The 15,261-nt window shown below is 41.8% G+C and overlaps 1 protein-coding gene across 33 annotated transcripts in view; it reads left to right on the top strand.

The window, feature by feature from the left end:
- The window catches only part of SORBS1 (sorbin and SH3 domain containing 1), a 187,137-nt gene that overhangs the window by 107,207 nt on the left and 64,669 nt on the right, over positions 1 to 15,261 (top strand). For 32 of the 33 annotated variants that reach the window (XM_064144862.1, XM_064144863.1, XM_064144867.1 and 29 more), the window contains exons 4-7: positions 4,482 to 4,537; positions 5,747 to 5,812; positions 7,825 to 7,920; positions 10,665 to 10,784. In XM_064144862.1, the coding sequence (XP_064000932.1) occupies positions 4,528 to 4,537; positions 5,747 to 5,812; positions 7,825 to 7,920; positions 10,665 to 10,784 (292 nt within the window). In that variant the 5' untranslated portion in view covers positions 4,482 to 4,527. The remainder of the gene's footprint in view (positions 1 to 4,481; positions 4,538 to 5,746; positions 5,813 to 7,824; positions 7,921 to 10,664; positions 10,785 to 15,261) is intronic. The other variant, XM_064144865.1, reaches the window with a different exon arrangement.

Raw genomic sequence — 15,261 nt, 5'->3', positions numbered from 1 at the left:
TCAGAATGAGAAGGAGAGAGTAGATATGTTTTCCAGCCAGCTCTTTTAAGTAGAGTAATCTCCCGATGGGAGGTACTGACTGCAGTGCAGCTCTTTGCCTACCTACTTCCCAGATTTGGGACTCTACATAGCTGACATGGCTGGACGATTGGAGCATCTGCGTCAGGAAAAATGGATAGCAATGTGAGAAATGGCCTGAGCCAGGAGCTAAATGAGTGAGTACAGTCTGTGATGCATGAGACCTGACAGGGTGAGAAGTAAATTTTGTGATTGGTTATCCCTTAATTCTGAAAACATTTTTTTTTTTCTAAAAGCCTCTACTCCTAGATGATACAAATAAAAATCTGATTTTTCATTTAAGTGCAGACACAAAACAGTTGAAGTTTTTGTACGTGGAAAGAAAACTTTCAAAACATAAAAAAACTCATAACTGAGAAGGTAAAGTAGAACTCCAAATCTCAGGAATGTAAAGGACCTGCCTAATATTTTGAATTTTCATTTCATGTTTAGCAATTGTTTTAAATTCCTGTGCAAGCCATCAGAGCAGCCAATAATAAGAGAAGAAACAAAAGGAATTTGCTTTTCCCCACATGTGCATTAGACCACCCAAAAATAACCACCTCCTTCGATTCTTAACTGAGATACCAGTGACTTCAGTGTGTGTCCATGCTTGGAACTGTTCATGAGCTGTTTGTTACCCCCTGCCATTGTAGCTGGGGTACTCAAATGTTTAAAGCATGTGAGATAATCCAGAGATGTGCTGTGCAGAAGTAGTTGCCACTTATCTGCATTCCTCCTAAATTGGCTTCTAAATGCACTGCTCTCTTTTCCACACCAAGTAGGGAAGGAACTGCAGCCTTGGAAGAAATGAGGGTGAAGGGGAGAAAGGAAATGCTAAATGTCTGTCTAGGGGTTATGACTGAGTTGGCAAGGAGTTGGTGGATGTTACCTATGGACATTGGCACGTTCAGATTACAGCTGGTGGCTTATGCCCCAAGGAATTCGTTACTTTTCATTGTGTTTTAAATATCTGCAGCTTTGCAGCCTTTGTTGCTGTGTGTCACATTTCAGGAAAGGCGTGAATTCCAGTCTGGCAAGGAGGCACTGGGGAGGTGGTTAGAGCAGGGAGCTGGAAGGAGACACTTGTGGGGTTTGGAGATTTTTGGTTATTTGGTTGTTTTGTTTGTTTGTTTTTAATTTGTTTTGATTTGCCTGATCTGGCAGTACAGATTTCTCGGTTTTAAATATTGACAGGAGTGATCTGGTTGTTGGTTCCCTTTGAAGGTCTTTCTGAAGTGCTGCTATATATATGTGCATGTGTGTTTACAGGAAGTTCTTGAGGGGAAGTGGGGGCAGCAAATGTTTCCAGATCCACTTCCCACAGCCCACAGACAGCCTGCACAGTCAGTCTAGCAGGAGCTGCTCAAAGGGTGGACCATCCATCACTCATTGCACACTGACTTACAGTTGTACCTTCCAAGTCTCACAGAGGGCAACACTTCGCTATGCTGGGGTCATGGAGCAAGATGTGCTCTCTGGACTCTGTGTATCTGGTCTCAAGAGCAGGCTAGGTTAAACTTAATTAGGACTTTGGTATGTGGTTTGAGTTACGTGTATAGGAGATAGCCCTGATGCAAAAAGGTACTGAAGAATGTTTTCAGCTCTAAATGTACACCATGGTTTCCTCCAGCAGTTATTTCCACCTATATGCAGCAAATCTGTATGCAGATCTTCAGATGATCAAGCCCAGTTTTTAGATAGTGTTTCTGAAGTTGCACTAATGATAAAGCACTCAGGATTGCTTACACTCACTCTGAGTACACTGGATCCATTCTGTTTATGGGAACCTGTCATTAAGTATGGGTTCATTTCAGTACTTGAATAATGCTGATTAGTTTCACAGTAAGTGAATGCAGAAGGCTGGTTATTCTAGTTGAATACCATAATTGCTACAAAGTATGAGGATATGTGTAAAAGTAATTTTTCTAGGTCTAGTTCTAACGAGTTTGTACACTTCCTCAATCTAATTATAGCAAACTTCTTTAATTATCATATTATTTTTATCCTCAAGTCACTTCTTGTGAAAATTGATTTGTTCTTTTAAGGCTAAAAAATTGTGCTTTCTTTGGTGTGAATTCTTTCCTTAATGCTTTTTATAATGCAGTGAAGGTCAGTGCTTTAAACTGTAAGCAGTGTCAAGACTCTTGAATCAAAAAGAAATCATTGAAATCAGAGTTTTGTGGCACTTGTAATGTCACTGTTTCTAAATAGAGGACAGTTTAAAAAGCATGAAGCATGGGATCACAAGTTTTATCGCTTGGATTCAGGCACTGTGGAAGGGGACATGTGTTGCTCTGGGACTGCAGCAGCCCTTGCCCAGACACAAACTAGTATTTCTGACTTCCACTCCTGAAAAGGTGATACACTAGATTACCCCCTCCCCCCTCACTCCCCACCTTTATAATCTTGTATATCAGAAGAAAGTTTGCAACCTTTTGTGGATGCTTGAAGTGGAAGAAACTTTCTGTTGGCACTGGTGCACTCTATGAGCTGCTACAAGCAAGTCAAGTCAAAACTCCTGGGTACTAGCAACCTCCTCAGCTTCAGAATTGCTTTAATCCTAACACTGAGTTGAGACTTACTGTAGTACTTCCTCATCTTGTGGTTTCCTTCATGCCCTAAGGAGGAATTTGTATTTATCCAGTGAGTTTAACTCATCACATTTTATATACTTAGAATAGCGTGATGCTGCTACAAACCTCGTTAGTCTGGATAGCTTAGCATTTTCACCTGTTGCTTTCTGCTTTGTTTGAATTGAGGCATCTTTCCATCAATGAACGGTATGGAGGTCAAGAAAGAGCAGTATTGTTAAGTACATTTGTCTAAATTTTCAGGCAGTGTCAACCATTACTATTTCAAGGTATTTCCTGCTAATACAAAATGGTAGAATCAAAAAGCCGGTACTGGATGGGCAGGCAAAGTTGGACAGCAGACTTTTTTGGTTGGATTCAGCTTTTGTTGTTGACTGGTTTTGGACTGTACCCACCACTTCACGCTGCATTTTACTGGGATCAACTCAGAGTTAAACTGCGTCCTGCTGAGCCTTCACCAACCCATAATTTATGTATTATGTGGATATTTTAATGAAGAAAATGTTTAAATCATTATGTTTTGGCAACTGTGGTTGGGGTGGCAAAGTGGTGAGTCCAGATACTGGCTGGTTTTACACACTGATCTGTTACTATATTTGCTTGTTGAATTTTCTTGTCTTTTGATTATCTGTTGAGCATACTCATTATATTCTGTCTGGTATGAAGCAAATGCTAGTCACGAATGGGGATTTTTGAGGCAAGAATGCATACTCAGTTCCCTGAAGGCAATTTCCACCTCTTACAGTGTCCCATTGCTGCCTCCATTTCATGTAACAGCAGAACAATAATCTCCAAGTCTCTTGTTTCTCTGAGCAGTTTTTCCATATACTTAACAGATCAGGGTCTCTATTTATGTGTGATTTTGCAACTTCAAGTATCTATATGTATTCATGTCATGAAAGCCATTTGAGTGAGGTAAAAAAGTTTGGAACACAAAATTGAAAGGTTTGTAGAACCTTTAGAGAGTTGAGAGATCTTAGCAAACACAGACTTGTTTTGTAGAAATGCCACTCTGATTATTCAACCAACGTCTGTGGTGCGACATTGAAACCTGTTTGTTTGCCGCAGATAGCAAGTCCCCATGGGAGTGGTCGCTGAGTACAGTTAGGGCTCACAGTTGTCCTCTGCAGACTGTCATGACCATGAAAACTGACTTCTTTTCTTTGCTGGTTCCCATTTAGTATTTTTTTTCTCTCGAGTTGGTAATTTCAGAGCCTTTCATCCCAGTAGGATTAAACCTAATTTTAAAGTTTCACTTACTGATTCTGAGAATCCTGGGTCTGATCCTGAAAATATCAGCAGCATTGCAGGACTGGAAGTGATTGGTGCAAAAATTAGTAGGCATTTTAACAAGAGCATCTCTTCTGTATTGTCACATTCTTCAAAGGAGAGACTGACTTTGATCTGAGCAAGAGATTGCCTTGAAGTATGGCAGTGACTTCAGTTGAGGGTTTTAGCTTAAAGCTTTTAGTCTCACTGAGGAATTTTTCTTAAAGGTCATTCACATTTTATATACTGGAAGCTAGCCAGATTTGCACTTTGCCTTATATAGACTCTTAGGCTTTAATCGGTATCTTACAATTTAATGCTGAGGAGTAGTATAAAGTCTGAAAGTAGTACTTTTATTGGGTGGAAATAATCTTTAATTTCTGATAATTTTCAGCAAAAAAATATTATCAGTGGCAGATATACATCCTTTTGGGTATTGAAAGTAGATTCTTTAAAGTGGTAGCTGTTATGACTTTCCTGATCAATGTTCAGCATCTTGTGTAGTGCTATCTGGGCAGGCATGAAACAGAACGTAACCATTCTGCCTTTCCCTTTAAACAGACATAAACAAAATCCAGACGTGAGACAGGCAAGTTCCTCTGCCACAATGAACTCTGGTAAGTCTGTGTTGTGTTCCACTTGCCCTCACTGACATTCTTACTTACTGTTAGAAATATTCCTGTTTCTGGTGCAATTGTGCTATATTTTTAAAAAATTCTTATTCAGCCTCCCAGAAAAGAGTCAAAGCCCTTAAAAGTGCCTAGGGAATCTAAGCTATTAAGGCAATAGTGAAATTGCTTGATCATAAAAAGAGTCTTGGATTTGTGTTTGTTGTTTCAGTTTGGCCAATAATGCTCAAAATTATTACTAGAAACTTCTTGAGCTGGAGCAGGTTATTTTAGCTTCTTTCACTTTGAAATACAGGAATTAATAATTATTGATTACATTTTAAAAAATGAAAGAATATGGTATGTTGTAGTAGGGATAATGCAAAGTTTGACGTCTGGATAGGAAAAATCACCTATTCAAACCAAAACTGAAAGACCAGGAAATGGAGGCTGATTGAGAAGAGGAAAACTTCTGGCTTTGAGCAACAGTCTAAGAGTGAAAAACAAAGCAGATACCATACATATGTGAGACCTGTGGAATAATATTCCCACTTGATTTTAGCACATTATCATGTCTCAGATGGAATATCATGTCCAATTTTTAGCACCACATTTTGAGAAAAACTATGCGGAGAGAGCCCAGAGGAAAGCTGGGAGACTAATTGGAGTCTGAAAAATATGAGCTGGAGATTTGGCTTAAGCATTGATCAGCTTCCAGGTTGTGAAGCACAGGAACAGGTTGTTTTAGAGTGATTTTGGAAGTTTGTAAGAACTCATTGAGCAAATATTTTTAGGCAATGACTAAAGTAGAATTGTTTCTGGCATGAGTGAGGAATATGGCTTTAGATAATCCTTGGAAGTTCTTTCCAGCACCATCTTCTGTGTCTCTCTGAATTAAGACTGTTTTCCTCATGTCAGATGAGGATGTTGTAAACTTGAAAAATCTTTCTTTAAAGTCTCATCACTGAGCTTTATGCCCTATGCACATACAGAGGCAGACCCTGTTTAAAAGAGGTTACGAGCCAGGCAGGAAAAAGAAAGGGGAAACAGTATTGTCATCTGAGGAGATTTGTGTCTCCAGCATCTCCTGAGATAGTAAGAATGCTTCATAGTTCATTAATCCAATAGAACTGACCCATGTCATCCACTTATAATAGGGTACGTTCAGTTGCAGAGATTTTTACTCTGAAGTAATCTGCTTCTTCATTTGCCTTACAGAACAAGAAGAAATAGATGTTGCAAAAACTTTTGTTAATGGTCTGAGCAGCAATGGGCAAGAAAAAGGTGGGTTTTCAGAGTCATCTCTGCAGCTCCCCCTGCATGTTAGCTGTGTGATGTGGTTGATTTCCCTGGACTCTCGTTACAGCAGGGGTTTCCAAATTTAGTTTGCTTGGCGACTGATACAAGAAAAGCCTTGTACTGCACCATGTCAGCAGCAGCGTCTCTTAGCTCAACAAGTGTTCTTTGTCTCTTACAGGAGGCAGGCTGGCTTTGCCTCTCTGTATATTTTAGTGCTGCTTTGAGGAAAGCTGTGTGCTACTTGTGGTACTTGTGAGCACCTGTGAATCAATTTGTTAGTGTATTTAGCCAACATGGGTTTGTGAATGCCCATGTGTGAATTCAGCTAACTTCAGTGGGAGGTGAAGGTTGGAGACAAGGATTAAAGGACAAGAACTAACCATATAAGTAATTAAAAAAAGAATCTGTCATTAGCAGCAATAATTGAAACCCCAAACTCACCCAAACAAACCAGTCTTCACATTAACACCACCAGGTTTGCAGTGTGCTTTATAGCATTTAGGTTTGTATAGTGATGGTATGTGTTTTGGCAGGGCGAAACTATGTGGTTGTATGGGTTGGTCTTCTGCTGGTTTCATTTCCTTTCTTCTCGTTGATGCCTTTTTATAGTGGTTAGTATTATGACTGCATTGTAGATGGATGAACCCAGACAGTTACAGAGCAGAACAGAATTAGAGTTGTTTCCTAAACCACAAGCTGTTTGGAATCTATTGTATTCCAGGGTCTCCAGTCCCTGGGGAGAAGAGTGTTTGATTTGCGTTACTCCTTTATAAAAGAAAGAATTTAAAACAATCTCATCAAATGAAAAATAAATGGTTTAATGTGGTTTGAAAATCTCTGTCAAGCTCAGCCTCATTCATCTTGCCCGAGAGCCCTTTTTTACATTAGGATCTATACAATCTAGTTTTGCCAGGGACCAGAAAGATCTGCCACAAGAGGGGGTGTGCACACCGCCCTGATGTCAATGCCTCCCTCAGACCAGCCTAGTGTTCAGTATTGGTATGTAAAGTATTAAACCCAGAGTTCCTCTTTCTCCTGATTTTGGAGGCCTGAGAGATGGCATGCAATGTGAGGGAGCACTAGAATTTTCCAGTTAATAAATGCAGAAAACTTAGGTTTTAAAGGAGAAAATCCTGTCTGCAGAAATCAAGAGCACAACTCCAGTTGTTCTGGTTGGAGCTGTGATGTAAAAATGTTTGTCTTAGCGAATCCTGTTGAGATTCGCTTCTGTGTAACTTGCCTTTGCATTTAGTTAGCTCCACCACCTCACATTAGCAGCAGAGTTGGAGAGAGAAATTACCACCTGGTTTGGACAGTTTTGTAACAGTTGCTAGACTTTTGTCCAGTGCTCTGTATGGGTCTCCTCTGTGTTACTGGGTCTAGTATAACTGGTGTGCTAGTTGTGAAATCCAGCAGAAATATCTTCTGTCTGGAAAGAAGTGGATGTTTTGATGCTACCCTTTGGCACGGGACTGTTTTCAAGATTATGTCACATTTCACTTCCTTCTGTTGCTCTACTTGTAAATTGTGTGCCATAAGAACCAGAATTCATGTACCATGGCTAGTTTAATGTTTCTTTCTCAACCTTCCAATCCTTATTTTTTCATTTTATTTTGTTTTAACTGAGTCATATTAATGTTAACATGTTTGGTTTTGCATGTAGTGCATCTCAGCTAAATGTTTATGCTAATTTTTTTTTTGTTGTTTGATGGCATCTGAAAACTAATGCTTCCAGATTCCTTGTGCCTGGAGCATAGTGGCAGTCAGCAATTAGTCAAGTCAGTAAGTAGTTCCGTGTAGTGCATAAAACAGACACATCCTGAACTGAGGCGAGCAAAGGGGTATTTTTAATGGTTGCATCACTGCTCTCTAGACTGCTTTTGTATTTGAAATTTCCTGCTATTGTGTCTCCAAGTACATTAGAAAATTTTGTGGCATGCTTCCCAAACTCTGTTCTTCCCTTTTTGGATGTGCCATTTACAGTTTTGTGTTTGCAGCTGTTGACGTCCCTTTATGTACACGCTCTATTTCTGCCGTTAAAATAATCCCTGTGAAGAAAGTGAAAAGTTCTCCTCACCTAGTGCTGCCTACAGGTATCTTTCTTCCTTTGTCCCCCACCATGCGTTAGTTGTCCATCACTCTGTCCTCTCTTTCCCTCTCTCTCTCTGCTTCACCCACACACTTTGGCTAGTTTTCAGCTTCATCCTCTTCTCACTGTTTCCAGAGCTGTAGATTTCAGCAGTAGGTAATAAAGTTAGCTCTTGATGGCACAATACAGTGTTCTCAATTATGCTGCTCCTCTGCAGACATAATTGTGTCTACTTGAATCTGGGATCGTTGTAAGCTCTTCTACTAATGAGTAATGTTAGTACAGCCTCATTTTGAACCAAACGCTTGATGAACCAAAGAGTGTTTCCTGTATATCTTTAGTCTTTGTGAAGTAAATGGCTGTCAGAGATGGTGTTTCATTGGTTCAAGCATAGTTCAACATCGGTGGTATGGTTTTGATTTTTGTATGTGCACTGACTTTACAGAACCATTATAAGAATGTTAGGCTGTCACTCCCCTCCCAGAGCACATGTTTTCCCACTAAAAGTGCAAGAGTTTTTTTTAACCTTGCTGGATCTGAACAGTCAGTTTAGGCCAGCTGATCGTGCTGTTCTCTTCTGTATTCTGTTGGACTAGTGCAGTGCTCATGTCGTACTTATTGCCATCTACTAGATGTGAGGGAATTCAACATCTTGGATATTTCTTTCTCTCCCAAGTTGAAATAGTATGATAGACATTTTATCTTCAAATCTTTTAAGCATTCCCAAATTTGATTCTCTTCCAGTATGATGGAGACATTTATGGCACCTTGAAATTTTAAGTGTTTCCTTTTCTCTGTAGTGCCTGTGAACAGAATTGTAGGCAGAGGAAAACAGCTAACCTGCACTTTAGTGGATATCTAAATCAGGCCAGGTGACTCCTGGTGTGTCTATGCCTCAAAGTTACAGGACTCTTGAAACCAAAATCTGAGAGCTTAAACCTTTGTTCTCTGCTTTGAAAGTGAGTCCATAGACTCTTTGAGCTGCGTGCTGGGCTGTGTGGATTGGTATGATAGCCAGAACTGTATGCCTGGCCAAAAATCCTGGCCCTATCTGGATCACACAAAAATCAGAGAAGCCAGTTTTTGTTTCACCAGGCATGTAGGTGGTCATAGGTATGATTATTTGTGGTATGTGAGTGCAGATGTAGTGTATTTAAGGATGAAGCAGCATTTGATATGTCTCTGTGGATAGTCTTTCCCCTAAGAGAGACTGCCTCAGTGATGCCTATATCAACTAAAGACTGAACTGTAGAAAAGTATCCCCTGATTCCTTACTTTTTCCATCCTTTCTCCAGTCCTAAGTGTGGATCTGAAGCTATGTTTTTCAATGAAACCAAAACTGTGGTGATTTCAGTGTAGAGAGATTTTGATATGAGCTGGATGTCTGACATTTGTGGGGTCTTTCCCTTTACTGCTGTTGTCCATCTGGCTCTGTTGATGTTTCCATATATTGTGGCCACTTTGGATGTGGTTTGTGTGTTTTGCAACCTTAAGTGAGGTGTTGTTTGTATATAGGTACTATAGTGGTGTGGATTTAATTGGATATTATCTTACTGAAATCAGGCAGGGAGAACTGATCTGCACAAACATGGACTATTGTCTGGGCAATAAACATCAGCTTTTACGCCCTATTTCCAGTCTGAAGGCACAACTTTTGTTATAGTAACAGTTCCTAGAGAGGATCTGGATCCCTTCTTGTGAAGAGATATTGTGATTCTTATTCCATAAAAATAAAGATTATGTTGTCATTCATGTAACAGAGCACATGCTCAGTACCTCTTCAGGATCTCTGTGCAGTGTCTTGGTAGGACTAGCATCTCAGTAGATCAAAGTGAAATGTTAATGACAGCTACAGGGTCAGTAGTGGGGCACAAGAAAGAGGTGATGTATTTTCCTGTGGAAGTAGCTTAGATAACTGAGACTGTTCAGGCTTATTGTTTTTATGTGTATCTCACAAGAAGCAACTCTCTGGCAGGATTTTAAGTAAGGGGAGGAAGACAGCCTTGAAGTACTGATTTGTTATTATTTAATAGGATGTCAGGAACTAAAAAGTCAAATCTGAATGGACAAAGGTAAGCCTGCACAGGAGCTGTGCTGAACTAGGCCTCAGCAAGGACACTGACATGATCTGGTGTCTGGATCACATGGTGATTTGAACAGGTATATGTTAAATGTCCTGGGTTTTGGAATTCAGCTTCCTTTCAGAAGGTGAAACATTACCATGAACTGGGGAGGTGGCAAGGAGGTGGCTGCAGTACCCTGCCTTTTGAGCATATTCAAGATAGTTGGAAAATTTTATCCCCCAGTGGCCGTGAGACTTTTTAAAAAACTTTCAGTGCACAGAAGGCATTTTGAAGGCTTCAGCACACAAATTTTATTGCTTTATACCACTGGGACATCCCTATAGAAAAACCATGGGTGTAATAGGAGAATCCTTGCTAGTACAATGTCTCCACACAAACCAGACCAAATAAAGCAAGTGGATTTGTGAAATTTGGTTTGAAGACTCATCATTTTTTTTCCTCCTTTCTGTTACTCTGACTCAAAACTTCATTCATCAGTTACATGAATATGAAACTGCTTTGATTTCTCAGTGCTTTAAATCCAGAGCTAATCTTCATCAGCATAAACATTACTATACTGATTCACCCGGAGGCAGCCATGACAAAATTACAGCTCTGATGGCTCCTAATAGCTTTGTATCATGTGTTTCAATGTGTCTCCTCCATGCATGTGCATTTCCTGTAGGAACGGATCCCACGAAAGTCTGCAGCGGAAAAGGAGCTGTGACCCTCCGGGCATCTCCAGCCTGTGAAGAGAATCAGAATGTCACTTCCCCATGTCCTCAGGATGTTGAGCGACCTGAAAGTAAGTGGGTAGAAGATTAACTGGAATATGTTGCTCAGAGTAACTTCAAAGCAGGTCAGTCGAGCATCTTGAGGTGACTTTTTTTAGCTACAATGTAAAGCCCCGTATCCTGTAGCATAGTTGGAAACCTCTTGCAAGACTCAGCAAGTGGAAGGAAACTGACTCCTCTTCTGTCCTAGTGCAGGTTTCATGACCTCTCACTCATTGGCTTGAATTTGTTTACAGCTTCTTTTTGCTGTCAGAAGCACCAAGACTTTTTTTTTTTTCTTTTTCCTCCCTGGCAGGTCCATGTCACCACCTTCTGTTCCAGGCATGAGGTAGAACAGAAGGAGGCCAAGTGGTGCTAGTGCCACTGTAGCATTCCCTTGGGTTGTCAAGGGAGGCAGGGATAGTGTCCCAGATAGACAGTGTCATGGTGTAGCTCTGCCATCTTTCAACAGCAGACATGTAATTTTTTAACTGTAGGAGAAAGGCAAGGCATAACAAAGCTGGCCAGTGTCGTGGCTCTGGCAGAAAGGATGAACTCCCAAAGGCAAGATGCCATTAAGGAAGGAGGGCATCAAGCTTGCTCTTGAAAGCAAAGCTTACGTCGTTTTTGACTGTATTGTTGGAGGAAGGGCAATTCCAGTAATTTCAGGCCCAGTGCACTGCTTTCTGCTCTGTTTTCTCCCATTCTGCTTCACCCGTGACCTACTGTGATGGTTTGGGGGTTACCCCGCCCCCCCACACTTTTGAATTTGCCCCAGCTAACTCAGACGGCCTCTGGGAATATAGATGAAGCAATTTATTTACAGCTAGCAGAATTTACAAGCAGCTATTTACAATATATATAGTTATATACAATTATATACAGAAATATACAATGGATAAACAATACAAAAAGCACAACTCCCCTCCCAGAAACCTGAGTCCCCAGGAGGGGCTCTCAAACCACCCCAACACCTCCCCCCGGCCCTCTCAACCTTACCCCAGTTCTCAGGAAGAAAAGAGGTGCAGCCAAGAGGTTAGGGAGCAAGGTTAGTAGGAGCAGGGTTAATGAGATGTGACCAGGTCTAAGGCAAAAGCAAGAGTGAGAAACAAAATGGAGAAAAAGTCTTTCTTCTTCCCAGAGTTCTCAGCGAGACTATGAGAGAAGTTGACATCAATTGTTTTTCATTTCACTGCCCGTTATCTAGTTCTTTTACCAAAACATTCCAGCTTGCTTCAAACTAGCACAATCCACCCCTGTCTACTTCGCTCAGAGTATCGCTGAGAATTTTCCAATCTAATCTAAACCAATATTTACACTAAAACAATATATACAAGTTCAGTTCACACTTCAATCAGATGTAGGTGATTCAAAAGCTCAGAACAGGGACTCCCAGGTGATGTTGGGTTCGTGCTCACATACTGTAGATTCTATCGTAGATTCTCTCAGTGTTGGGCGCCGATGTTACCTAGAACAGAAAACTCCTAACAACTTGAATTTAAACTCTCTCAGCTAAAGTTAAATTTCTCTGTGGAATACACTGGATTTCACCATTCTCCTGCATTACCCAGTATGTATGACCAGGACCTTCAGCAGATACCACCCCTCGGACAGGTTTCCCTTTGCCCGAAGGAGAAAATACCCAAACAGTTTTCCCTAACAGATTCTTCTCATGTACAACAGGAACTTTATCACCGTCTGCTGTTTGGACCAAATCTGATTGTGCAGGTCCTGCTCTGTTTACTGAACCTCTACTATTTACCAACCAAGTAGCTTGTGCTAAATGTTTGTCCCAGTTTTTCAGAGTTCCACCCCCCATGGCTTTTAGGGTGGTTTTCAGCAAACCGTTGTAGCGTTCAATCTTCCCTGAAGCTGGTGCATAGTAGGGTATGTGATAGATCCATTCAATACCATGCTCTTTGGCCCAGTTTTTCACAAGATTATTCTTGAAATGAGTACCATTGTCTGACTCGATTCTCTCTGGAGTTCCATGTCTCCACAAGATTTGTCTCTCCAAACCAACAATGGTGTTACGTGCAGTAGCATGTGGAACTGGATAGGTTTCCAACCATCCAGTGCTGGCTTCTACCATCGTCAGCACATACTGCTTGCCAGAACGAGATCGAGGTAAAGTGATGTAGTCAATCTGCCAGGCTTCTCCATACTTGTACTTTGACCATCTCTCACCATACCATAAGGGCTTAATTCGCTTAGCCTGCTTAATAGCAGCACAAATGTCACAGTCATAGATGACTTGGGTGATAGCATCCATGGACAAGTCAATTGACCTATCACGAGCCCATCGGTATGTTCCATCTCTGCCTTGATGTCCAGATGAGTCATGGGCCCACCGAGCTAAGAACAGCTCACCTCGGTGTTTCCAATCAAGGTCAATGTCAAGTTCAGAGTTGGTATCAACTTGAGCAATCTTAGCAGCTTGATCTGCCTTCTGGTTATGTTGATGTTCCTCATTGGCTCTGCTCTTAGGCATGTGTGCATCTACGTGCCGCACCTTCACTGGAATTTTCTCCAGCCGTGCATCAATGTCCTGCCATAGATCAGCACACCAAATAGGCTTTCCTTTCCTCTGCCAACCATTCTTCTTCCAGTCCTTCAGCCAACCCCATAGAGCATTGGCTACCATCCACGAGTCGGTGTAGAGGTAAAGGATAGGCCAATTCTCACGTTCAGCCACATCAAGAGCAAGTTGAACAGCTTTTACCTCAGCGAACTGACTGGATTCTCCTTCACCATCTTTCGTTTCGGTAACTCTCCTGGTTGGACTCCAAACTGCTGACTTCCATATTCGCTTGTTCCCAACAAGACGACAGGAACCATCTGTGAACAAAGCATAGTTCTTTTCCTGATCAGAGAGATCACCATAGGGAGGAGCTTCCTCAGCACGAGTTATTTTCTCCTCTGGAGGTTTGGGACAGTCTGTGCCTTCCGGCCAGTTGGTGATCACCTCCACCAGACCAGGTCGGTCAAGATTACCCATTCGCGCTCGTTGGGTTATCAAAGCCATCCATTTAGACCAGGTTGCATCTGTGGCATGATGTGGTGATGAACCTTTGCCCTTGAACATCCAGTTAAGAACTGGCAGTCTAGGAGCTAAAAGCAATTGTGACTCAGTTCCAATCACTTCAGAAGCTGCTTTCACTCCCTCATAGGCTGCTAGAATCTCTTTCTCAGTTGCAGTGTAATTTGTCTCTGAACCTCTGTAACAACGTCCCCAGAAACCAAGTGGACGACCACGTGTCTCATTTGGAGCTCTCTGCCAAAGACTCCAAGTTGGACCATTGTCACTGGCAGCCGTGTACAGAATGTTTTTAATGTCTGGACCAGATCTCACAGGTCCTAAGCCCACTGCATGGACTACTTCTCGCTTAATTTGATCAAAGGCTGCTTGTTGTTCAGGTCCCCACTCAAAATTGTTTCTCTTACGAGTCACATCATGCAGAGGTTTGACAATCTGACTGAAACCAGGAATGTGTAGTCTCCAAAATCCCACCACACCAAGAAAAGAAAGTGTGTCCTTCTTACTGGTGGGAACTGCCATGGTAGAGACTTTGTTGATCACATCCTGAGGAATGTAACGGCGACCATCCTGCCACCGCACTCCCAGAAACTGAATTTCTCTGGCAGGTCCTTTGACCTTGTCTCTCTTAATGGCAAAACCTGCTTGCAACAGAATGTCAATGATTTTGTTACCTTTCTCGAAGACTTCCTCAGCAGTTTGGCCCCACACAATGATGTCGTCGATGTACTGGATGTGCTCTGGAGCTTTACCTTTCTCCAGTGCATTGTGGATGACTGAGTGACAGATGGTTGAGCTGTGTTTCCACCCCTGAGGCAAACGATTGAACTGGTACTGGATTCCTCTCCAGGTGAATGCAAACTGAGGCCTGCACTCCTTTGCTATGGGAATAGAGAAGAAAGCATTAGCAATGTCTATGGTTGCATACCACTTAGCCTCCTTCGATTCCAGCTCGTACTGGAGTTCCAGCATGTCCGGCACAGCTGCACTCATGGGTGGCGTCACCTCGTTGAGGGCACGAAAGTCAACTGTCAGTCTCCAGTCGCCCGTAGGTTTGCGCACAGGCCAGATGGGACTGTTGAAAGGTGAATGAGCTTTCTCGATGACAGCCTGACTCTCCAGTTGACGAATCAGCTGATGAATGGGCAACAAAGAGTCACGGTTAGTTCTGTACTGCCTATGATGAACAGTTTGAGTTGCAATTGGCACTTCCAGGTCCTCTATGTCATGATGTCCCACAACTGCAGATTCATCAGAAAGTTCAGGTCTAATAGACAATTTCAATTTATCATCCTCAATCTCTACAGATGCTATTCCAAAAGCCCATTTATGACCCTTAGGATCTTTGAAACAACCTTGTCTCAAAAAGTCAATTCCCAGAATGCAAGGCGCATCAGGACCAGTTACAATAGTATGTGTCTTCCACTCTTTACCAGTTAAACTGATCTCAGCCTGTATCTTAGTTAACTCTT

The sequence above is a fragment of the Pogoniulus pusillus genome, chromosome 6, assembly GCF_015220805.1.
Source record: "Pogoniulus pusillus isolate bPogPus1 chromosome 6, bPogPus1.pri, whole genome shotgun sequence".
Taxonomy (NCBI): domain Eukaryota; kingdom Metazoa; phylum Chordata; class Aves; order Piciformes; family Lybiidae; genus Pogoniulus; species Pogoniulus pusillus.
This window is presented reverse-complemented; position numbering and strand designations above follow the sequence as displayed.